The sequence below is a fragment of the Galeopterus variegatus genome, unplaced genomic scaffold (genome assembly GCF_000696425.1).
Source record: "Galeopterus variegatus unplaced genomic scaffold, G_variegatus-3.0.2 Scaffold283, whole genome shotgun sequence".
Classification (NCBI taxonomy): Eukaryota; Metazoa; Chordata; class Mammalia; order Dermoptera; family Cynocephalidae; genus Galeopterus; species Galeopterus variegatus.
The window spans coordinates 426191-450196 of record NW_007726394.1 but is presented as its reverse complement, the minus strand read 5'-3'; the positions used below and the strand labels follow the sequence as shown (position 1 = coordinate 450196).

Here is a 24006-nt window from a genome sequence, read left to right as displayed (position 1 = left end):
TTGGCAGGTTGAATTTTTAAAATCCTTGATCTACAGGAGACTCACTTTCAATATAAAGACACAAAGCAATTGAAAATAAAAGGATAGAAAAAGATATTCCATGCAAATGATAACCAAAGGAGAAGTGAAGTGGTTCTACTAATTTCAGACAAAATAGACTTAAATCAGAAAAGATTACAAGAGACAAAGGACATTATATATTGATAAAAGTTCAGTATAACAAGGAGATATAATAATTATAAACATGTGCACCTAACAAAGGAACCCCAAAATATGTGGAGCGAAAATTGGCAGAATTGAAGGGAGAAATAGACAGTTCTACAGTAATATTTGGAGACTTCAATACCCCACTTTCAATAATGTGAAATGGGACAACCAGAAGGAAGGTCATTAAAATAGTAGAGGACTTGAACAACACTGTAAACCAATTATACTTAACAGACAGAGAACACTCCACCCAACAACAGCAGAATACATGTTCTTCTCAAGTGCACACGGGTGATTCTCCAGGATAGACCATATGTTTAGGCCATAGAACAAGCCTCAATAAACTTAAAAAGATTGAAATCATTGAAGTTTTTTTTTTTTAAAAGATGACCGGTAAGGGGATCTCAACCCTTGGCTTGGTGTTGTCAACACCACGCTCAGCCAGTGAGCAAACTGGCCATCCCTATATAGGATCCGAACCTGTGGCCTTGGTGTTATCAACACCGCACTCTACCGAGTGAGCCACGGGCCGGCCTTCACTGAAGTTTTTAACCTTCTCAAGTATAACAACACTTTTTTAACATAAAAAACATAGCAGACACCTACATAGTAATAGTTGTATTTGAAGGAGCACACAAGCACATATAATAGTAACAGTAACTAATATTAACTGAGTTCTTGCTGTTCTAAGCACTTTATGTGTATCGACTCAACTAAACTTCACTACAGCCCAGTAAGGTAGGTACTGTTTTCTCCAATCACAAATGAGAAACTGAGACATAGTAACTTGCTCAGGTGATGAAACCATTATTTGAACCAAGATTTTACTTCAGCGCTTTCAGTTTTAATCCCTAAATTATTATTTTTCTCTAGTATATGCTTTTTCATACCTCTTAGAATTATGGTCAAAGATGTCCAGAGGTCTGTAGCTTACAGGAAGGAAACTGCTACACTATCTTATTTAATCCACCTAATAGTCCATAGGTAAGTACAATGTTAAATGCAGAAACTGAGGCCCAGAGAGTTGAGGCATGAAGGGGATACTAATAAGTAGAGTTAGGATTTGAACGCAGGTCTTCTGTTTTATATTTTATATTTTAAACTGTCCCATATATTGCCTCTGGGCATGGTTTTCCATCAAGAGAACCAAGGGATGATCTGGAGCATGGAAGGAAGAGAATCTAATCGTTGTCCTTGAGCTGACACAAGTTCCAAACACTACTGGCCTATAACTACCTCAAGCGTTGGCATGTGCCACAAGTAGGGACATCTATATCTTCAGGTCGCAGTATATGAAATGCTAACATGGTATGAAGGCTTTTTGAACTAGGCACCATCCACCAAGTTAAGCCATCTGGGCTGGGGCTTTGTGTCTGGACTTTGTTCATGCTTTATCCTGTCATCTGAGATAAGCTATTTGTTTCGAAGTGTGTGGATATTGTGCCTACTCTATAAAATGGGGATTACCAAGATGGCTTAGTTGAACCAGGAAAAATAAGAAAACTCATAAACCAAGTTTAGAGTGAGAGTCCCTTGGCATTTCTATGTTTGTATTTAGAAATATACTTAATTATATAATGATGGCTATCTGCAAAGATTTTTAAAAACCTACTGAGAATAAAGTGAGGATGCTTATATGTACTGCAGTGGTTTTTAATAAGTGCTTTTTTTTTTTTAAAGCTGTAGAATCCTTTCTTTAAACAGTATCTTAAGGCAAAACCCAATGTGAAGAACAGTTAATAGGCTACTCTGCTTGATACAAGGGTTGATAACCCTAACACCTCTGCTTCCCCCTCTGGAATCTCTATAGGACTCATCAGAGCACTGTTAGAAAACCACTGATGTGTTATTCACTAGTTAATCCTTAATAGGAAATGTGACTGTAACTTAATGAGGCTAGTTGTACCAGGAACATGCACAATCATCTCATTGCTTTACTGCCACACCCGGCAAGCATTATGCTGAACTTAACTGGTGAGAGGACATGTTAGCACTGTAGCATATCTTGCACTGAGAAACTTAAACCCGTATCTTTATAAAATAGGAAAAGAGATCTGCAATGTCCTCTTCTGTGCAGCTCTTTTACAATAATGATTTATACTGGTTTTGTTAAAACTTTTATCATGTGCAATGAATATTTTCACTGCTTTAAATAAAATACTAATTTTAGGAGAAGAAAAATTGCCCAAGAGACATGTACACAATGGTATTTCCTAACCTTTTTCAAGCTTATTGGAAGTTGGAGCTGTTTTTCCTTGGAGGCAGTATAAAATAGTGGAGTGAGACCGATCTGGCTTGATTAGCCAGTTATCCCACTTCCTAGCTATATAACTTTATGAATCTGAGCTTCAGTCATCTCTAAAGTGGGATTATAATATCTACTTCATGGGTAGTGAAGATTATATAAGATTGTATGGCAAAGTGTTTTGTAAACTCTAAGGCTAATGTTAGTGACTGCTGTTGCTCCCACTCTTGAGATAAAAAGCTCAAGGACCTGAAAATAGTAACTGTCTTCAGGTACTATTTTGTATGGAAGAATAATAGAATATTATTTTTATTGGGATAAATTTCACATAACAAAATTCACTATTATAACCATTTTAAAGTATATAAATCTGTGGCTTTTAGTATATTCCCAATGCTGTGCAACCATTGTCACTAAGTCCAGAACATTTTCATTATCCCAAAAGAAAACCCTGTACCAATTAAGCAACCACTCCCTATTTCCCCCTCTCACCAGATCCTGGCAACCACTGGTCTGCTTTCTACGTATTCGTGTATTCTGGATATTCATATAAATCGATTCATACAATATGTGGACTTTTGTGTCTGGCTTTTTTCACATAGCATATTTTCAAGATTCATCCATGTTGTTAGTATCTATCAGTACTTCATTCCTTTTCATGGCTGGATAATAATATTCTGTTGTGTAGTATACCACATTTTCTTTATCCATTGTTGATGAATATTTGGGTTATTTCCATCTTTTGGCTGTTGTGGATGGTGCCACTATGAACATTCATCTGCAAGTTTTTATTTGAATACCTATTTTCAGTTCTTTGGAATATACCTAGGAGTGGAATTGCTGGGTCATGTGGTAACTCTATGTTTAACTTTTTGAGGAACTGCCAAACTGTTTTCCACAGCAGCCGCACTATTTTACATACCCACCCACAATGGATTGGGTTCCAATTTCTCCACATTCTCACCAACATTTCTTATTTTTCTCTCTTTTTGTAAAATCATGGCCACTCTAGTGGGTGAGAAGGGGTATCTCATGGTTTTGATTTGCATTTCCCTAATGACTAATGATATTGAGCATCTTTTCATGTGCTTATTGGTCATTTCTACATCTTCCTTGGAGAAATGCCTATTGAAGTCATTTGCCCATTCTTTTATTAGATTTTTTGTCTTTCTATTGTTGTCAGAGTTCTTTATATAATCTGGATACTAGACCATTTTCAGATGTATGATTTGCAAATATTTCCTCCCATTTTGTGAGTTGTCTTTTCACTGTCTTGATAGTGTCCTTTGATGCATAAGCATTTTTCATTTTGATGAAGTCCAATTTATCTATTTTTTCTTTTGTTGCTTATCCTTTTAGTGTCATATCTAAGAAGCTATTGCCAAATCCAAGGTCATAAAGATTTATGCCTATGTTTTCTTTGAAGAGTTTTACAGTCTTTGGTCCATTTTGAGTTTTTGTAAATGATGTTGAGAAAAGGATCTAATGTCATTCTTTTGCATGTGGATATCCAGTTGTCCGAGCACCATTTGTTGAAGAGATTTCTTTCTCCATTGAATGGTCTTGACATTCTTGTCAAAAATCAATTGACCATAGAAGCATGGGTTTATTTTTGTACTCTCAATTTTATTCCATTGATCTATATGTCTATTCTTACGCCAGTACCACATTGTTAATGATTACTGTAGCATTGTAGTAATTTCTGAAATTGGGAATTATGTCCTCCAACTGTGTTGCTTTTTTCCAAGACTGGCTATTCTGAGTCCCTTGCAATTTCATATTAATTTTAAGATCAGCTTTTCTGTTTTTTTTTTTTTTTTTTCCTTTTTGTCTTTTTTCGTGTCCAGCAACGGATCACAACCCTCAGTGTCGCGCCCGCACCGGACCGGGACCGGCAATGGGATCGCAACCCTCGGTGTTGCGCCCACACCTCACTCAGCCAGTGAGCGGGAACCAGTCTGTATGTGGGATCCGAACCCTCGGCAGGAGCGCCGCCGCACTCCCAAGCGGCGCACTGTAGCAGTGTGCCACCGGGCCGGCCCAAGCTTTTCCGTTTTTGCAAAAAATAGCAGTTGGGATTTTGATAAGGATTGCATTGAATCTATAGATCACTTTGGGGGAGTGTTGCCATCTTAGCAATATTAATCTTCCAATTCATGAATACAGGGTGTCTTTTTATTTATTTAGGTCTTTAAATTCTTTTGTCAGTGTTTTGCAGTTTTCACTGTACACCTTCTTGGTTAAATTTATTCATAAGCATTTTATTCTTTTTGATGCAGTTGAGAATGGAATTTTTTAAAAAGTTCCTTTTGAATTGTTCATCACAGATATGTAGAACTACAACTGATTGTTTTGTGTTGATTGGATCTTTGCTGAATTTGTTAATTAGCTCTAATAGTTTTTTTGTGGATTCTTTAGGATTTCTTATATATAAGATTATGTCATCTGAATAGAGATCATTCTATTTCTTTCTTTCAATCAGATATCTTTTATTTTCTTTTCTTACCTAATTGCCCTGGCTAGAACTTCCAGTTCAATTTTGCGTAGAAGTGGTGAACTGGGCATCCTTTTCTTTTTCTGGTCTTAGGAGGAAAGCTTTCAGTCTTTTACCATTAAGTATGATGTTAACTGTGGATATTTCATAAATGCTCTTTATTATGTTGAGGAAGTTCCCTTTTGTTCTTAGTTTGTTGAATGTTTATATCATGAATGGGTATTGGATTTTTCAAATGCTTTTTCACATCAATTGAGATGATCCTGTGGTTTTTCCTTCATTCTCTTAATGTGGTATATTATGTTTGTTGATTTTTTTTATGTTGAACCACCCTTGCATTCCTGGGGTAAGTCCCACCTGGTCATGATGTATAATCCTTTTAATATGCTACTGAATTCTGTTTGCTAGTACTTTGTTGAGGATTTTTGCATTTATATTCATAAAGAGTATTGGTCTATAGTTCCCTTGTGATGTCTTTGTTTGGCTTTGGTACCAGGAAAATGCTGACCTCATAGAATGAGTTAGGAAGTATTTCCTCCTCTTCTATTTTTTGAGAAGTAGAATTTTGGTATGGTATAAAAAGCTTTGGAGTAGGAATCAGGTGATCTAAGATCCATTTCTAGCACTGCTGCTAATTAGCAGTGGACCTTGGATAAATTACTTACTCCTTCTGAGTCTGTCTTTCCTCATCCTCATGTTTCATCTTTCAGTTGAGGGTTTAAGACTAGGTGATTGCTAAAGTTCCTTGAAGCTTTGAAATATTTTTCATTATTGTTCTTCTTTGTAACTCCAGAGGCCCAAGTTAGAATGGAGGAATGAATTTTAAGAATGCAGATTTCAGCTTCATATTATAAAGAATTTTTCAACAGTGAGAGCTGTTCCACAGTAGAATGAAGTCTTAGAAGGGAATATTCTTCCTATCACAAGCTGTGTTTTTAGTAGCTGCTAGCATCCTGTCAGGGCTATTGTAGAGGGGATGTTTGTGATTTTTATGGGATGATTGACTGGACTTAGCAAGACAGGGACTGGACTTACCATATACTCAGACATACCATAAAATAGACAAATAGACCAGTGGGACCAAATGAAGATCTTAGAGACAGATTCATATAGAATGGGAACGTAATACACAATAAAGGTGTAACCACCAATCAGTGAAGAAGCTAATCATTGTTTAGTAGATTGTGTTGAGAAAACTAGCTCACCATATGGAAAAAAATTTAAATACATAATACTGTATAGAAAGGGGACTCAAGATAGATTGAAGACCTAATTATGAAAGGTAAAGTTATGAAGTTAAATAGAAAAAAATACAGGCAAGCAAGAAAGATTTGATAAATTTGATAACATTAAAATTTAGGTTTTTTGTTCTATAAAGCATACCAAAGTTACCAGTTCAGCAGGCAGTTAACTGATAGCCGAATGGAGATTAGTAATGATTAAAACTGACAATAGATTAATATTTAGACTATACAAAGGAACTCCTACAGATTAACAAAGGACAGCAACTTCAATAGAAAAATGGGCAAAGGTTGTGAGCAGTTATAGGAAAGGAAACCCAAAAGGACATCAAGCATGAGAAGAGATGCTCAAAGCCATTAGTAGTTAAAGAAATGTACATTAAAACAGTAATAAAATGTCACTTTATCTATCTTAGATTAGCAAAAAATAGAAAGCTGAGAAATGCCAAGTGTTGGCAGGGATCAGAGGCTGTAGGAGCCTTTGTGCACCCTTTTGTGGGTGTGAAGACTTGCGTTGTGGATAGCAGCATGGTACTGCTCAGTCAGACAGAATATTCACATACCCTCTAACACATCCTAATGGAACATGTGTGAGGGTGTTTGTTTAATTATTATTATTATTAATTTTTTTTTAAAAGATGACCAGTAAGGGGATCTTAACCCTTGACTTGATGTTGTCAGCACCACGCTCTCCCAAGTGAGCTAACTGGCCATCCCTATATAGGGATCTGACCTGTGGCCTTGGTGTTATTGGCACCACACTCTACCAAGTGAGCCATGGGCCGGACCTTGTTTAATTATTAATTGTGGCAGTTAATCGAGAATTGGAGGCAATCTAGATATGTCTGCGTGAGAGTAAATAGTTAAGATGTGGTTGGGTGCATATCATGAAACTGTTGCAGTTAAAAGCAACACATTAAGTGTTGCAACTTGGGTGGACCTTAAAAACAGTAATGAGTGGAAAAAGTAAGAAACAGAAAGATATATAACATGCCAATTAATAAAAATACATGTACAGAAAGCAATAAACAGTTTGCATATACAGGTACAAACAAAATATACATATTAAACACATTAGAATGTCTGTGGGGTAAAGAATGGGAATAAAAAAGAATCAAAACAACTCCCCAGGGAATGTTGCACTAGAATTGTTGTTGATTAACAGAAACCCGAACTGTTTGAGATTAGCCATCAGAACTTTAAAAAAAATGCTTCTATGGCATGCCAAGAAATGATGGAATTAATTGATAAGCCTCTGTTTCTCTCAACCTGAATGAAATTTTTTGTTCTTCACTAGTGCAAGTTGGCAGCCCAACTTCTCAGTGGACACCCATCACCGCCAAGTGGGAAAACCTAGCTTTGTTCTCTCAGACCAGGATTTCTCAACAGAGAGAATACTAACATTTTGGACTAGATAATTCTTTGTTTTGGGGGAGCCTGTCCCATGCATTGTAGGATATTTACCAGCATCCCTGGCCTCTCCCACTAGATTCTGGTATTACCCTTCCCCCAACTGTGACAGCCAAATATGTCTCCAGACACTGCCAAACGTACCCTGGGGAGCAAAATTACCCCAATGAGAAACATCTGTTCTAGACTCTAGGACCTAGAGCAATATGGATATTGACAGCTATAAGAATCAGAGCAGGTATGCCAGCCCACTGAAAAGTATCAAACTTTTGTCTGTAACTAAGGAGCTCAAGTCTAACCTTCACTTTAGAAGAAAATAAACAGTCTAAATTAACTGTTATTTGAAGCAAAAGATTCTTCTGTTTTCTGTGTGTAAATTTTTTAATTCCAGCAACAACAGCAACATTACCTTAAATTGCTTATGATTTAAATACCTTGATGGTTTTAAAAAAATACTTTTCTCATCTACTATCTCACTGGAACCTCACAACAGTTCTATAAGATAGTTGTGTGGGGATTTATTTCTATTTTTCAGATTAGTAAACCAAAGTGCAAAATTCTGAACTGATTTGCTGGGAGTACATCCCCAATAAATTGGAGAGCTGGACCTAAAACCAAAATCTGACTCTTAGTTAAGTGCTCTTTCATTAGTTTCCCCAAAAGCTTCAGGAGATTATTTTCAGTTTCTGCCATAATCGTTTCTGGGTTTTTTTTTTTCCTTTTTGTCTTTTTTCGTGACCGGCAACGGGATCGCAACCCTCGGTGTTGCGCCCGCACCTCGCTCAGCCAGTGAGCAGCCGGTCTGTATGTGGGATCTGAACTCTCGGCAGGAGCGCCGCCGCTCTCCCAAGCGGCGCACTGCAGCAGTGCGCCACCGGGCCGACCCTCGTTTCTGGTTTTAACTCTCATGAGTTTCCTTCTCTAATGACTTTTGCCCAAGTCCTCTCCTTGGATGTCAGCTACTTTCACAAACATCCCTTTACTCTCTACATAATCTTGCCTCCCCATCCTTTCCAGGATTTCCCCCAAAACTTGGTGAATGATGGTAGGGAGGAAGCTTGGGAGACAGAAGATCTGGATTGGAAACCCACCCTAGGCCAAACTTGCCTCTTTAGCTTCTCTGTAGCCCAGTTTTTATCATCTGTTCAGAGTCTAATAATACTTACTCCTTAGATCACTCAGGGATGTTAGGGGAAGGAATAAGCCTATGCCTGGAAAAGAATCCATTCTATTTTTAAAGATCTCCAAGGAGAAACTTTCATCATCTCTGTTTGCTACTAAATATAGAATCTTTTCCACCCCCTGAACTGCTGTTCTCTCCTGGATTGGATGAATGGCAAAATCTCCTAGCTGGACATCTTTGAAGTACTATAGATTTTCCTCAGACCAAGATATTAAGAAGATTACTAGAATGTGGGTACAGAATGCTGAATAAGTTGGAAAGGGGTCCACTTTCTATGAAAAAGAAAAACTTTTATCCTCAAAATATAATAAAAACTTCTAGCTGTAATATATATATATATATATAGAGAGAGAGAGAGAGAGAGAGAGAGAAAATATAATTATCTATCTATCTATTTATCTACCTACCTACCTACATACCTATCAATCAATCTGTCAGCCTCCTCTGAGCCTTGCTTACCTCTTTAAGCAAAGCACATTCCTCACCCCTCCCTCAAATACTAGTTGGACTTTCTCAAGTATGCCATGCTCCCTCATCCTGGAATACTCATCATGATACCTTTTTCCATCTGGACCTACTAGGCCATCAAGACAGAGGTCAAAGGATGCTTCCTTCAGGAAGACTTTCATAGTTAACCCACTTTGGATGAAGCTCTTCTCCTCTGTACTTTCTTGGCCACCAGGGCTACTCATTATAGCAGTTATCTTATTGAATTGTAGTTATTTGTTTACTTCTCTTCAGTAGACTTAAGTTCTTGAGGAGATTTTGTTTTTTATTTCTGAATTCCCTTGTTCTTAACATGGTATCCAGTAAGTGTTCAGTAATGTTTGTTAAATGAGTGGTTGACTGACTCTTTTGCTTGGAGAGGAGAAAACTTGGGAAAGAAAACATAGTTCTAGGTATTAGAAGAGTAGTCATAAAAATTAGGGAGTAGGGCCGAGCCCATGGCGCACTTGGGAGAGTGCGGCGCTGGGAGCGGCTGCTCCCGCCGCAGGTTCGGATCCTATATAGGGATGACCGGTGTGCTCACAGCGCTCACTGGCTGAGCGCGGTGCAGCCGGTCTCAAAAAGGACAAGGACAAAAAAAAAAAAAAAAAAAAAAATAGGGAGTAAATTTACTCTATGCTTCTCTGAAAGACAAGATTTAGAACCAGAGGCGGAAAGGACACAAAGGCAGATTTTTCAGGTCAGCATCAGGGTAGAGCAGTCTAGCACATGTGTTAGCAGTGGAATGGCCTACCTCATGTGGTAAGGATGACCATTTTCCAGGAGTGTGGTAAGAGGGAAACTCCTCCAACCAATCTGTAGAGTATTCCAGCAATGTGTATGATCTTATCAAGTTATAGAAACTACACTGAATATACCTGCTCTCTGTACCTGAGGACAACTCTTTATAACTGAAGGCAACACCCATGCCTTTCTGTAGTCTTCTCTAGGCCTAATATCCCAGTGCCTTCAGCTGTCCCTTATGTGACTTGGTTTCCAGACCCTTTGTATTCCTGGCTGCTCTCTTATGGTTGTGCTTATTTGTCGGTGTCCTTTGTACAGTATGGTCCCAAGACCTGATCCAAGAGCCCCAAGGATGCTTTGACTGAGCAGATACCAGTAGAGCTGCTTCCTCCTTTATTTGGGGTATATTCTTAGTTAAGCAGCCTCAGGATATCTTGGCTCTTTTGGCAGCAGCCCTGTTGGCATATACTCGTATTCCCTTGCAATTTCTGAAATTCCCTAGATCTATTTCATGTGAGCTCCTGTTAAGCTACTCCTTCTCTATCCTGTGCTTGGGTAGTTAAGTTTCATTGTGTGGTTTTGGTTCTTCATTTCAGCTTATGAGTTCATACGATGTTAGAGCTAGAAGAACCCTAGAAACAAGCTTTATTCATTTTGGTCTTATTTCTTCAACTTTCCATGTTCATTGCCACATCCACCTCCTCCCCATCCCCAACCCCCAAGCTTTGTGCTGTCCACAGTTGGGTAAGCAGGTCCTTTGTACTTTCATCTGAATTATTCATGAAAATATTGAGCAGAGCCATGGAGCACATCCCAGACACCTCCCTACAATTGACTTCAGTCCATTTGTCAGCATTTTTTTCAAGCTGATTGTTAACTATGAGTTTCTTACTTTATTCTACTACCTGGACTTGTGTTTTTTGTTTCATCCACAATATTCCTTTTCAGTCAGTCATGGTGGGTGATCCCTACCTCGCAACATGGGGAGATGCAGAGGTGTTAAGATGAGAATCCTGAAAGTCAAAAGTAGCAAGCATATGCAGACTGTCAGGGCAGCTGAGTCCCAGGGAAGGATGTGATCTGGGAGCTCTTATTTGACTGATTTCATGAATTCTAGTTCCTCTGAGATGAACGGGATCTAGAAATTGTTTTTGTCTATCTTCACATGGATTAGAAATATTGTCAGGTGTTGATTCCATCTCTACCAACACTTTCCAGTGATGGCACATTCTCAACAACAACAACAAAAAAGTGGCAGTCCATTTAAATATGGACTAGTTCTTACTGTTAGCATCTAACATCATCATCTCAACTGTTTAGTCTTGTGGAGAGATAAGTGGGGTATTGCTGTTCTTATCTTCCAGATCAGAGAAGCTGGGATTATCCCTCAGTAAATGTGTGCTGAATGAATCAGTGAGTCAGTCTCAGGCTAGTCTTTAACTTCATATTTGCAGATTCAGGGAAAGGGTGAATATCTTTTTTTTCCCCCCTCCACACGGCCAAATCCAAGTCTCTTTCAGAACCATCCAGAGCCCTGCTTCCTTCCGGAAATCTTCCCTGACAGCTCCTGTTCACACTGCTATATCTCTCCTCTGAACTCCCATGTCAGTGCTTGATGTCTGTATGGCAGTCTAATTCATGTTTTTATTTCTCATCACCCATGTCTTGGAAGAGACATCAGGGCCAATGCTTTCCATTATTTTGTGCTTTCCACAGCGTCAGGCACAAGTGCTTGAACAAAGTGTTGAACCAAATGTGTCTTACTTAAGTGTTGCCACCAGATGGCACCAGAGTCCCTGCCTTTTTTTCCGAGAATCTGAGCCATTTATTGCCAAGTTAGCCATTAAAAATGCCTGCCTTAAGAGAAAGAAATAAAGGGCATTCAAATAGGAAAGGAGGAAATCAAACTATCAAACTATTGCAGATGACATGACCATATATAGAGGAAATCCTAAAGAATTTACCAAAAAAATCACTAGAACTAATAAATGGATTCAGTAAAGTGGCAGGATACAAAATGAACACACAAAAATCAATAGTGTTCCTATACGCCAATAACAAAACATCTGAAGATGAAATTATGATAGTAATCCCATTCACAATAGCTATCAAAAAAATGAAATACCTAGGTGTAAATTTAACCCAGGAGGTGAAAGTCATCTTCAACAAAAACTATAAAACATCGGTGAAAGAAATTGAAGAAAACACAAATAAATGGAAAGATATCTCCTGTTCATGGATTAGAAGAATTAATGTCAAAATATCCATATTACCCAAAGCAACCTACAGATTCAGTGCAATCCCTATCAAGATACAAATGACACTCTTCACAGAAATAGAAAAAATGACCTTAAAATTTGTATGGAACCTCAAAAGACCCCATATAGCCAAGGCAATCTTAAACAAAAAGAACAGAGTAGGAAGTATCATATTACGTGACTTCAAAATATACTATAAAGCTATAGTAACCAAAACAGCATGGTACTGGCATAAAAACAGATAAATTGACCAGTGGAACTGAATAGAGAGCCCAGAAATAAACCCATGCATTTACAGCCAACTGACAAAGGTGCCAAAAATACACACTGGGGAAAGGACAGCTTCTTCAATAAATGGTGCTGGGAAAACTGGATATCCATACGCAGAAGGTTGAAAATAGACCCTTATCTCTCACAAAAATCAAATCCAAATGGATTAAAGATCTAAATTTAAGACCCAAAACTATGAAACTACCAGAAGAAAACATAAGAGAAATGCTACATGAAATGGGAACGGGCAGCACTTTTTTGAATAAGACCACAAAGGCACAGGCAACTAAGCAAAAATACACAAATGGGACTACATCAAACTAAAAAGCTGCTGCATGGCAAAGGACACAATCAACAAAGTGAAGAGACAACCTACAGAGTGAGAGAAAGTGTTTGCAAACTACACATCAGACAAGGGACTAATGACCACAATATATAAGGAACTCAACTCAACAACAAGAAAACAATAACACAATTGAAAAATGGGCAAAGTACCTGAATAGACATTTCTCAAAAGAAGATTTACAAATGGCTAACAGGCGCATGAAAAAATGCTCGACATCACTAATCATTAGGGAAATGCAAAGTAAAACCACAATGTGGTATTATCTCACTCCAGTTAGAATAACTGTTATCAAAAAGACAGAAAATAACAAATGCTGGCAAGGATGCAGAGAAAAGGGAACTCTCCTACATTGTTGATGAGAATGTAAATTGGTACAGCCATTGTGGGGAGGTCCCTCAGCAAACTAGAATTTGAACTACCTTATGACCCAGCTATCCCACTACTGGATATATACCCAAAGGAGATGAAATCAATATACCGAAAAGATACCTGCACTCTTATAATCATTGCAACTCTATTCACAATAGCCAAGAGATGGAATCAATCTGAATGCCCATCAACAGATGAATGGATAAAAAAAAATGTGGTATATATACACAATGGAATACTATTTAGCAAAAAAAAAAAGGAAAAGAAATTCCTGTCATTTGCAGCAACATGGATGGAACTGGAGACCATTATGTTAAGTGAAGTAAACCAGGGACAGAAAGACAAATACTGCATGATCTCACTCATATGTGGAATCTAAAACAAACAAACAAACAAAAAAACAGTCCTCATGGAAGTAGAGTACAGTAATGGTTACCAGAGGCCAGGAGGGGAGATGGCTGGGTGTAGGGGAAATAGTGAATTAATGGGTAGAAAGCTATGCTATCTACCCTAGATGAATCAATGTACATACAGTATATGGGTGTATTGAAACAATACATGGTACCCAACAAATATGTATAAATAAATGTTAAAATAATTGCTGAAAAAGTATGCCTGCCTTAATGAAGCTTAAACTTATTTACTAAGCGGAATGCCAATAAATACTACAGTAGAAACTTTAAGAACAAACAAAATAATGAAATTAACCAGGCAGAGTTGAAACTTACCTTTTCTTCACACTATAGACTATTCTGTTCAGTCAGCCCTTTTGCCTTGCTCCTTATCAGGCACTAGGCTGTCACCCCAGCATGTGCTTTCTAGGATCTGAGCAGAATCTGGCTTTCAAGAATCCCTAACTGAGAAAGCCTAGATCCCTGAAAGTGACCTCAGATCCTTGGTTTGTGTTTTTAGATAATTTATTTTCTCTGGAAAGCACAAAGTAAACATAAAGAAATTGCTGTAACCCCACCACTTTTAATATGTTGATTATTCTGGTTGCTTCATTCTGGTCTTTGCACCTTTGTACATGTGACTTTATGCATTTTTATTTTTATTTATTTAATTTTAAAATTTTTTATTGAATCTGATTATACATATTTTTTTGGTTCAATGTTGACATATTTGATCAATATATATTGACCAAATCAATATTACTAGTATATATATTGTTACAAATTGTACTTATTCTTTATGCCCCTTGTCCAATCTCTCCCCGTCCGCCTCCCTACCCCTCCCACCTCTGATAACCCTAGATTTCTTCTCTCCCTCTGAAAGAGTAATGGTTACTCTGTTGATGTCTAGATGATCTGTCCATTGCTGAGAGGTGTGTTCAGGTCCCCCAATATTATCGTAGAGCAGATGCTTCTTCTGTCACTCTGGAATGGGCTTTGTGGAGAGAGACATCCTCTTCTATTCTTTGGACTCTGCTGGTGACTCTCGTTGTGTCAATGCACTCCAGTGGCTGGCGGACCATCTGCATGGTGGTTGTGATGTCTAGCCACTTTCGTGGTAGCTCTTGGTTACTGCAGTGGCTGTGGTGGGCCACCCATATGGAGGTGATGTTTTTGGCATGCTGCTTGGTACTGGCAGTATGCCTGGTTGTAGGGGGGTCCAGTCCCTGGCTCTATGCCTCAGGACCCTGGATGGGCCCCAAGGTGCTGGTGGTGTGCCTGGTTGTGGGAGGGGGGGGTCCAGTCCCCAGCTCGATGCCTCAGGTCCCTGGTTGGGCCCCAAGGCACTGACGATGTGCCTGGTTGTGGTGGTGGTCTGGTCCCCAGATCCATGCCTCCAGTCCCTGGGCAGGCTCCAAGGTGTTGGTGGTGTGCCTGGTTGTGGTCCCCAGATCCATGCCTCAGGTCCCCATTTGTGATCATGTGAAGCCATAATAAGAGTTCTCATTTACTGAGCACTTACTATGAATTATATACACTGTACTTGTTTTATATACATTACTTCCATTTAAATATAGAATGCTTATATTTATTACATTACTTATAGTGCATGCATACATTGTTAGGCATTGTTCTAAGTGCTTTCCATGCATTAACTCACTTAACCCATACAACCTTATGAGAGTAGCTACTATTAACCTCATTTTACAGTTTAGAGAACTGAAGTTTATCAAGGTTAAGTGACTTGCCTAAGGTAATACAGTTAGTAAATAGCTGTATTGGGATTCATATTTAGATCTCTTTAATTCTAAAATCTGTGGTCATTTCACTGTATCATTCCACTGTGTTCATTGTTTAGTGATTTCTATTTGGACTTCTAGAAAGGGTCTGAAGGTTAATAGAATCATTAAAATAAGGATTTGATTTAAGTCTTTTTCCTGCTGCTAGACTGGTAGATCCTTGAAGGCAGGGACTAGAGGTCATATTTATTTCTACTCTGCTCTTCCCATTCTTTAAATGCAAAGTAAATGCTTGATGGATGAATGCAAGTGAGAGATTGTCCCAGGAAATCTGAGATATAGGGCTGGTTAATAGCATGTTAGAATTTGAAGGGGTTTGAGAAATCAAGCCAAATTCTCCTTCAAGGAGAGAGGATCTCCTTAGAGTGACCCAATGAGTAGGAGGCAGAAAAGAACTAGAACCCAGTTCTTCTGGGCTTCCACTGGGCCATCTCATTTCAAAGGGTCTAATCCTGTCTCTAAATTCTTCTTTCATTCTCTCCCTTTCTCTCTTCTTTTGTTTTCGTTCTCCCGCCCCCATGGTGTGGCTTGAGTAGCTTTTTTATCCTCAAGTTTCAAGCCTGAAAGTTATTAAAAAAAAAAAAAAAGGCAAGATTTTTCTTTTTTTGTATTCATGCTCAGACTTACTCCTGATTGTGTCTTTGTTCAACTCAGGATAGAATCTAGGTTCTCTGCCTTTCACCTCACCCAAAATGTGCAGAACTGCAGTTCATGTAGAGAAAATTATATTGACCTCAGATTCGTCCTCAGCATATGCTATTGATGATTGATGGGGAGTGGGAAAGAGGCTACTAGAGCAGACTGATTGTTTTTATGCAACAGTCACGTTTTTAGAAAAGCTGGAAGGAGACCAGGAATTCTTCTCTTCCAGAGAGGACAATGTAACCAGACTATGTGATTTCATTCTTCTCTGGTCTCTGGGCCTACTGTTTTGTAAACAATACCATTAGCCTCTTAAAGCAAAAAATGTGAAGGCCAAAGATTTTCCAACCCTTTTTTCCACACCCCAGCTCCTTCTTACCCCTATTTAGTATTATGATTCTGGTTGCCTTATTTCCTAATTTAAATAATCTGTGGTTGTTTGTTGTGATTTCTTTTACTGGTCTCCTCCCATTGTCTCCTAGAATTGCACCGGACGTTACTTCAGTAGCCATTTGTTAATAATCCTAGTGCTTCCACACTTTTTATGTAAGGCCAGAATATTTTAGAATGCTTCATTAGAGGGTCATTTGTGAGTTTCTATGCAGTGGAACTGTTATTGAGGCTTCATGGCTCACTGACCAGTAGCCAGCATCCTTGGGCACACAGAATGGGAAGCTCTAAAGCAAAGTGGCTCTGCTCACTATTCTCTTCTCATTGGTTCTTTTCTTTTTTTTTTAAATCTGTAAAATAACACTAAAAAACTATTGCTTTTTCTTGCCACAGAGCAGTCTATAAGAGAGTGGTAGCTGCAGACAAGTAAATGCTAAAATGAAGCTCTAAGCTACACTATCCAGTATGGTAGCCACCAGTCACATGTGGCTATTGAACACTTGAAATGTAGCTAGTCTGCTGTAAATGTAAATACGCATTGGATTTTAAAGCCTTAGTACAAAAAGATGAGTAAAATATTTTGTAAATAATTTTAATATTGAGTACATGTTGAAATGATAATATTTTGTATATATTGGGTTAAATATAATATTAAAATTAATATCATGTTTCAGGCCGGCCCGTGGCTCACTCGGTAGAGTGCAGTGCTGATAACACCAAGGCCACGGGTTCGGATCCTATATAGGGATGGCCAGTTTGCTCACTGGCTGAGCGCGGTGCTGACAACACCAAGCCAAGGGTTGAGATCCCCTTACCGGTCATCTTTAAAAAAAAAAAAAAATTAATATCATGTTTCTTTTTACTTCTTAAAAAATGTAGTTACTAAAAAATTTAAAGTAATATATGTGATTTGCATTATATTTCGATTGGGCAGCACTGGTCTAGAAATCCCCAATAGTAAATTACATTTTTTAGGTTTCTCTACTATAGAATGTCAGAAAACTAGCTACTCTTTTCCTCTCTATATCTCTTCTTTAAAAAAAAAAAAAAGTTCTTTCATTTCATTTGATGACATCAGGAAGAAAACCTCTATCAAGTGTTAATTATCTTTTTTTACATCTGCTACTTGCCTGAGAAGAGTGACATCTGGTGAAAGCAGGGTGGTTAGGAGAGGGAGTTAGGTGGCATGTGGGAGCAGAAAACTGGTGATTACTCCAAACTTCTGTCTTAGAGTTGTTTTATGCATTTGAAACTCTTCAGGTAACAAGTTTGAGGTAAAGCTCTGAAGGAGGGAAGGCAAAATAGGCACTCATTAAAACAGAAATGTGCCTCCCTCTTAGGGAGTCTTACTCTAGTCTCGTCTTACTTTTATTTACTTATCCAAATTTATTTGGGACCAGCCATGTGCCAGACAATTTCCTAGCACAGAGGAAACATGAATATGGCCTAGTCACTGCCCTCAAGGAGCTTTAATTCAGATAGAGAATGAATTCGAATCCAGCCTCGTACTCTAGATAAGTACTGTAATGATTGTAGAAAAGAAGATGCTTTTGGAGTACTAGAGAGTTATGGCTAATTCTTCCAGGAAAGGAGACTGAAGGCTTCATGTGTCTTGGATGTGATATATCAGGGAGAAGGATAGGTGGGAAGGATGTTTCAGCTTAAGGAGGACAACCTAATATTATCAGCACCATGTTCTAACCAACTGAGCTGACCAGCCACAACCTAATATTAAAGGCATGGGGAGTGGTAGGAAGTAGCCCTTGAAATGGTAGTTTGTTGACTGCCTGGCTAAGGGTGTTGGATCCTATCCTATATGCAGTGACCATAAGAGTTTTAAGCAGACAAATGTCATATTCAAGTTTGTGTGTTAGAGATACCATTCTGAGTTGGCTGATTAGCTCAGTTCATTAGAGCACAGCATCATAACTCCAAGGTCAAGGGTTCAGATCTCTGTACTGGCCATCTGCCAGAAAAAAAAAAGAGTCCCACTCTGGCACTCTTGGGAAGGATACTGAGTGCATGGAGACTAACAAAGATGTTGTTGCAATTAGCTAGGCAAAAGACAGCAAGAGCTCAAATGGAAAGGAAAGAATATATCCAAGAGACAGCTGAGTGAGGGATGAAAAGGAGGAATCATCATCCCAGGTTTCTAATCTCGATCACTAGTGGAGTTATCTTTATCCAAAATTGGAAACGTAGGAGAGGATCAGGCTAAAATAGAAAACAAGATGTGTCTGGACTTATGGATAGAGCTGCAGAGGGAGCTGGCTAGAGCTGAAGTGCTTTATGTTTGTGTTTCAGATGGTGACCCTCTTTCAGATGTGGGTTGTTCCCCTCTATTTCACAGTGAAGCTGCACTGGTGGAGGTTCCTAGTGATCTGGATCTTGTTCTCTGCTGTCACAGCCTTCATCACCTTCCGAGCCACTCGAAAACCTCTAGTACAGACAACCCCAAGGTGAGAGTTTAGGTATTGGGGAAGGGCCCACATGTCTTGAAGTTAATGGGCTGGAATGCATGGGAGGAGGATGGGTTTAGACTGAAAAAATTGCAGTTTTTGTCTACCAAAATTATTTGTCATGGGCCCCTCTAAAACAAGCTGATTGGGAGACCTATACTGTTATTCACAGATAAACCCCCCCCCAAATATTTCACTATAGCTTACTTTATGGTTTATATCAAGGTCTGTTTATATTAAAAGCAAACAAGATAGAAAAGCAAATTCTGGTGATCATTGTGGACTCATTTTAAATGTTATTTTCTTCTGTGAACCCTTCTCTGATCTCTAAATTAGATTTTCTGTTATATTCTCTCATACTGCCCTGTAGTTTTACTTCATAGAACTTACCACAATTTATAAATAAATATTATTTTGAGTATCTATCTCCCCCACTAAACTATAACTATGAGATCAGGAACCATATCCATTTTGTCACTGTATATCCAGGCCCTACCACAGGGCTTAGCATATCGTAGCCTACTCTATGAATTTTTATTGAATGAATGAATTTCAGCAAATTTGCAATTTTCTAGCAAGTAATAATTCCTTCTTGGGTCACAAAGCAGCCATTGTCTGTGTAATTCTTTGTATTTTATCCATCATTTGATCCTCCCTACCAGCTTATGAGGTCATTTAATATCTGTACTTGACAGAAAAAAGGAGAGATTTTCTCATTTCATTCATTCAATAAGCACCTACTATGTGCCAGGCCTTGTGCTGGGCATTGGGGATACAGAGCTGGATAAGACATGGTTCCTGCCCTCAAGGAGTGCTGGGTTTAATGGAGGAGATGGACAAGAAAGCACCTGCTGCAGTGCAGTTGGTAAGTGCTATGACAGGTGTGCACAGGTTTAGGAGAGCCTAATGGAGGAACTGTCCAGCCTCAAAGTTGTGACCAAATGATCCAGTCTTCCAGATTGTGAATTGTTCTTCCTATGCCTCTTATGTTCCACTTTACTACAAGACTTTCTCTGGCCTTCTGATTTTCATTGGACAAGGTGAAGTTTGTGATCCAGAATCCCCTCACTGGCTTTGGTAGTTTACTTTAAGGTCCATTATAGAAGAGACAGGCTCTGGAACCAGATGGATGTGGATTGGAATCCCTAGCCCTGCCATTTGATAGTTGTATGACCTCACCTTTCTGAGCCTTGAATTCTTTTTGATTGAAAATGGGGCTACCTCTGGGCCGAGCCCGTGGCGCACTTGGGAGAGTGCGGCGCTGGGAGCACAGCGTCGCCCCCGCCGTGGGTTCGGATCCTATATAGGGATGACCGGTGCACTCACAGCGCTCGCTGGCTGAGCGCGGTGCGGCCGGTCTCTAAAAAAGGACAAAAAAAAAAAAAAAAAAGAAAAGAAAATGGGGCTACCTCTATAGGATGATATGAAGAAAAAATGCAAATAAACATGTTAAGAGTCACCAAGTAACAATACCAACTTCTAGCTAAAATGACCAAAAATGTGTTTATAATGTGGGAGGTTTTTAAATAATAATAACTAACATTTGATAACATTTTTAATAATAACTAACATTTGATAGCTTTATAATTTCAAAGCACTTTCATAAACATCCTAATTTATTCATGTAGCATTTAATGAGCATGTATTAGAAACCAGAAATTGGGCTCTGTACAATCCAATGAGAAATGTAGCACAGTTTCCCCTTGTTTTACAAAGAATTAAACTTATCTCAGAGAAGTGATTTAACTTACCTGAGATTACCCAGCCAAAAACCTTACTTAATCCCGATTAAGGGTTGCTTGACCTAAAATTCCATGTCTTTTCCACTGTCTCTCTCTCCTTTGTAATCAGTGCAAACCCTGGATAATGGAGCTGTGTGGTCTTTGAGGGCAACACTACAAGATGTTTGGGGCCTTTCCCTATCATGGAGGGAATGGAGATAATGGAGCTGTGTGGTCTTTGAAGCCATCACTGCTTGCTTAGCCACAGCAGGGAGACACAGGCGGGGAGGAACCTTGAGCTTCCTCCCTGGGACCCAGCAGAGTTGGCAGTAATATAGTGGGCTGTCAGGAACCAGGCAGGCTTCTGTTATTCAAGCAAATTGCTAAATTGCTTATTAGCTCTCATCACAGAATAGTGACTTCTGATATGAGCGACCTACCCCTGTAGTATTTAAAACGCTTTGGTTCATTCAGGAAACCATCTTTCCTCTCTGAATCTAGCTGGGGTCAACCAACCAGATTCTACACTGCTCTTCATTGATCCTGGGGCACACTGCCCCTCCTTCAGGGGCATGAACAACCCCACTCCACACCACTACCACCACCACCACCACCACCACCACTCCTCACATAGATCCAATTCAGAAGTACTTTTTAAGTGCCTCCCTCCTTATCCTTTCTCCTCCAGAAAAAAAAATTTCAGAAGCAAATTTGTTAAACATCATCCCTTTTATTATTAGCCTGTGGGTAGGAGCAAAACTACGCACAAAAGTGAATTTTACGTCTGATTCATCTTCCCTTGAATTCTCTTTCCTGACAAGAACAACCAGCCATCCCCGCCTGTTCTCTTCTGAGCATAGCTGTAGTTATTAGTTTTCACTTCATCATCCAACTAACCTGAATTTGAGATGACATAGCTGTCTGAGATCAGCTGTGCTCGTTCTTTGTTTGAGGCTGAAACTGGTTTTTAGGGATCTCTTTTCTTCTCTTGGTTCAAGACCGGGAAAATACAAAGCACTAGTTCCCTGGTATATGAAGGTGTTTCTGCAATTAAGGGAGTAAACAGCTTTGGGTAATAACTGAAGTTGTTCGGTAAGTCCTGAGCAAAGAGCCTGATGTCCCCATTGATGTGAGAATAGGGATTCTGGTGGTCCAGTGGCCCCTGAGGCCAGAGTCTCTGTGTCAGCTGTACTAACTTTCTCTCCTTTCTCCAGGTTGGTTTATAAATGGTTCCTGCTGATCTATAAAATTAGCTATGCCACTGGCATCGTTGGCTACATGGCTGTCATGTTTACCCTCTTTGGTCTTAACTTATTGTTCAAGTGAGTACCCTTCGGTTTTGGTTTTGCTGGTGTTTGGGGAGGAGTGGCTTGTGAGGTGTATCTTTCTTCCTGCTGTTAGTCCTGGATATTAACAAGGGCTACATGACACCCAGGATAGGAGACTTTGGTGCTGTTGGGGGATGGGAGAGGGCAGGCCCTCCTTGATTTGTGCAGACAGCAGGGAATGTCTGAATATATATAGAGTCCCAAATCACTGGTTATATTTTCTAAGAATTTATATTTTAGTGGAAAAGTATAATAACAAAAGTAAGCATAGTAATGATTATAACCAGTTATCCATAACTTCATCACTCTAACAAAACCATTTTCTTTGTCCATGTTACTATTTATTTTCAACATCCACTCTGCCAGAGCAGGCTTATGTTCAAGTAGACCAGGGGTTGGCAAACTACACTCTGTGGGCCCCATCATCTCATCATCTGTTTTTATAAAATGAAATTTTACTAGAATATAGTCATTCCTTTACATATTGTCTATGACTGTTTTTGCACTAAAACAGCAGAGTTGAATAGTTGTGACATAAACCACATGGACTACAAAACTTAAAATATTTACTATCTGGCCCTTTACAGAAAAAGTTTGCCGACCTGTGGGCTAGACTGTGGAACTCATGTGATCACAGTTGGTCATACCTGGCAACAGATCTGCTTAGAAGGATACAAGATAGGAAACAGAGCAGGACAGTGTTTGCAGGAGTCTTCTTAATAGTCCCAGAGTTGACATATGAGGGAATGAGACCATACAGATGGATGTGGGAGCCACCCTGGCCTAGGAGCCCCATCCCACCAGGAACATGTCCAGTTTTAAGAATGTCCAAGTTCAGATGCAATATACTAATCACAGGTCATGTTTAACATATAAGCAGTGTTGCACATAACACAGCTGACAGTCCACCTTCATTAAATTTCTAAGGAAACAGTTCTAGGAAGTTAACCCATGGACATGTAAGTACTGATCCACTGTTGGGCATTTAGGTTGTTTATAATTTAGTACTGTTACAGATAACACTGTTGCCTGCCTCCCTAAGGGTATGTTCCTAGGAGTAGGATTCTGGCTTTTGCTTCATATTGTTATAGGCTTTCCAAAAAATCCATATCAGCTCTCAGGTCCTTCCACCCCCAATTGAGAAGCCACGAAATTCTGAGCTCAGAGACTAGAGGGTACACTGAGTCAGTAGAGCAGAAGAGGGTAGAAGGAACTGTTTCCTTAGTAATCTGTGGTTTCCTTGGTGAGGTAATTGTGGCTGTGGGCTATGAATCATGAGGAGTTCTAAGCCTGGAACAGTGCACCGAAGCTAGAGATTTAGGATTCAAATTTAAGGGCTGGCTGGTTAGCTCAGTTGGTTAGAGCATGGTGCTGATAACACCAAGGTCCAGGGTTCTATTCCTGTACCAGACAGCTGCCAAAAATAAATGTATGTATGTATGTATGTACGTATGTATGTATGTATGTCCTTCCTTTCTGTCTGGCAGCAGCTGTCAAGTAGGCTAAGATGGGTGCATACAAGTACATACATGAGCTATGGAGAAAGAAGCAGTCTGACGTAATGCGATTTCTTTTGAGGGTCCGCAGCTAGTAGTACCACCAGCTCTCTGTACTCCACAGAGCTCCCCACCTGGCCAGATAAAGTGCCCAGACTGGGATACAAGGCCAAGCAAGGTTATGTCATATACAGGATTTGTGTGCTCAAACGCCCAGTTCCTAAGGGTGCAACCTATTGCAAGCCTGTCCATGGTGGTGTTAACCAGCTAAAGTTTGCTTGCAGTCTTGTTGCTGACAAGCAAGCTGGATGCCAATGTGGGGCTCTGAGACTCCTGAATTCTTACTGGGCTGGTGAAGATTCCACGTACAAATTCTTTTTTTTTTTTTTTTTTTGTCTTTTGTCTTTTTCTGTGTCCGGCAACGGATCGCAACCCTCAGTGTTGCCCCCGTACCGGACCGGGGACCGGCAACGGGATCGCAACCCTCGGCGTTGCTCCCGCGCCTCGCTCAGCCAGTGAGCGGGAA

The 24006-nt window shown here is 39.4% G+C and overlaps 1 protein-coding gene across 6 annotated transcripts in view; it reads left to right on the top strand.

The window, feature by feature from the left end:
- LOC103585879 (RING finger protein 121) overlaps positions 1-24006 on the top strand; it is an 80216-nt gene that overhangs the window by 23897 nt on the left and 32313 nt on the right. For 5 of the 6 annotated variants that reach the window (XM_008566973.1, XM_008566974.1, XM_008566972.1 and 2 more), the window contains 2 exons: positions 18781-18935; positions 21871-21978. In XM_008566973.1, coding sequence (XP_008565195.1) covers positions 18781-18935; positions 21871-21978 — 263 coding nt within the window. The remainder of the gene's footprint in view (positions 1-18780; positions 18936-21870; positions 21979-24006) is intronic. The other variant, XM_008566977.1, reaches the window with a different exon arrangement.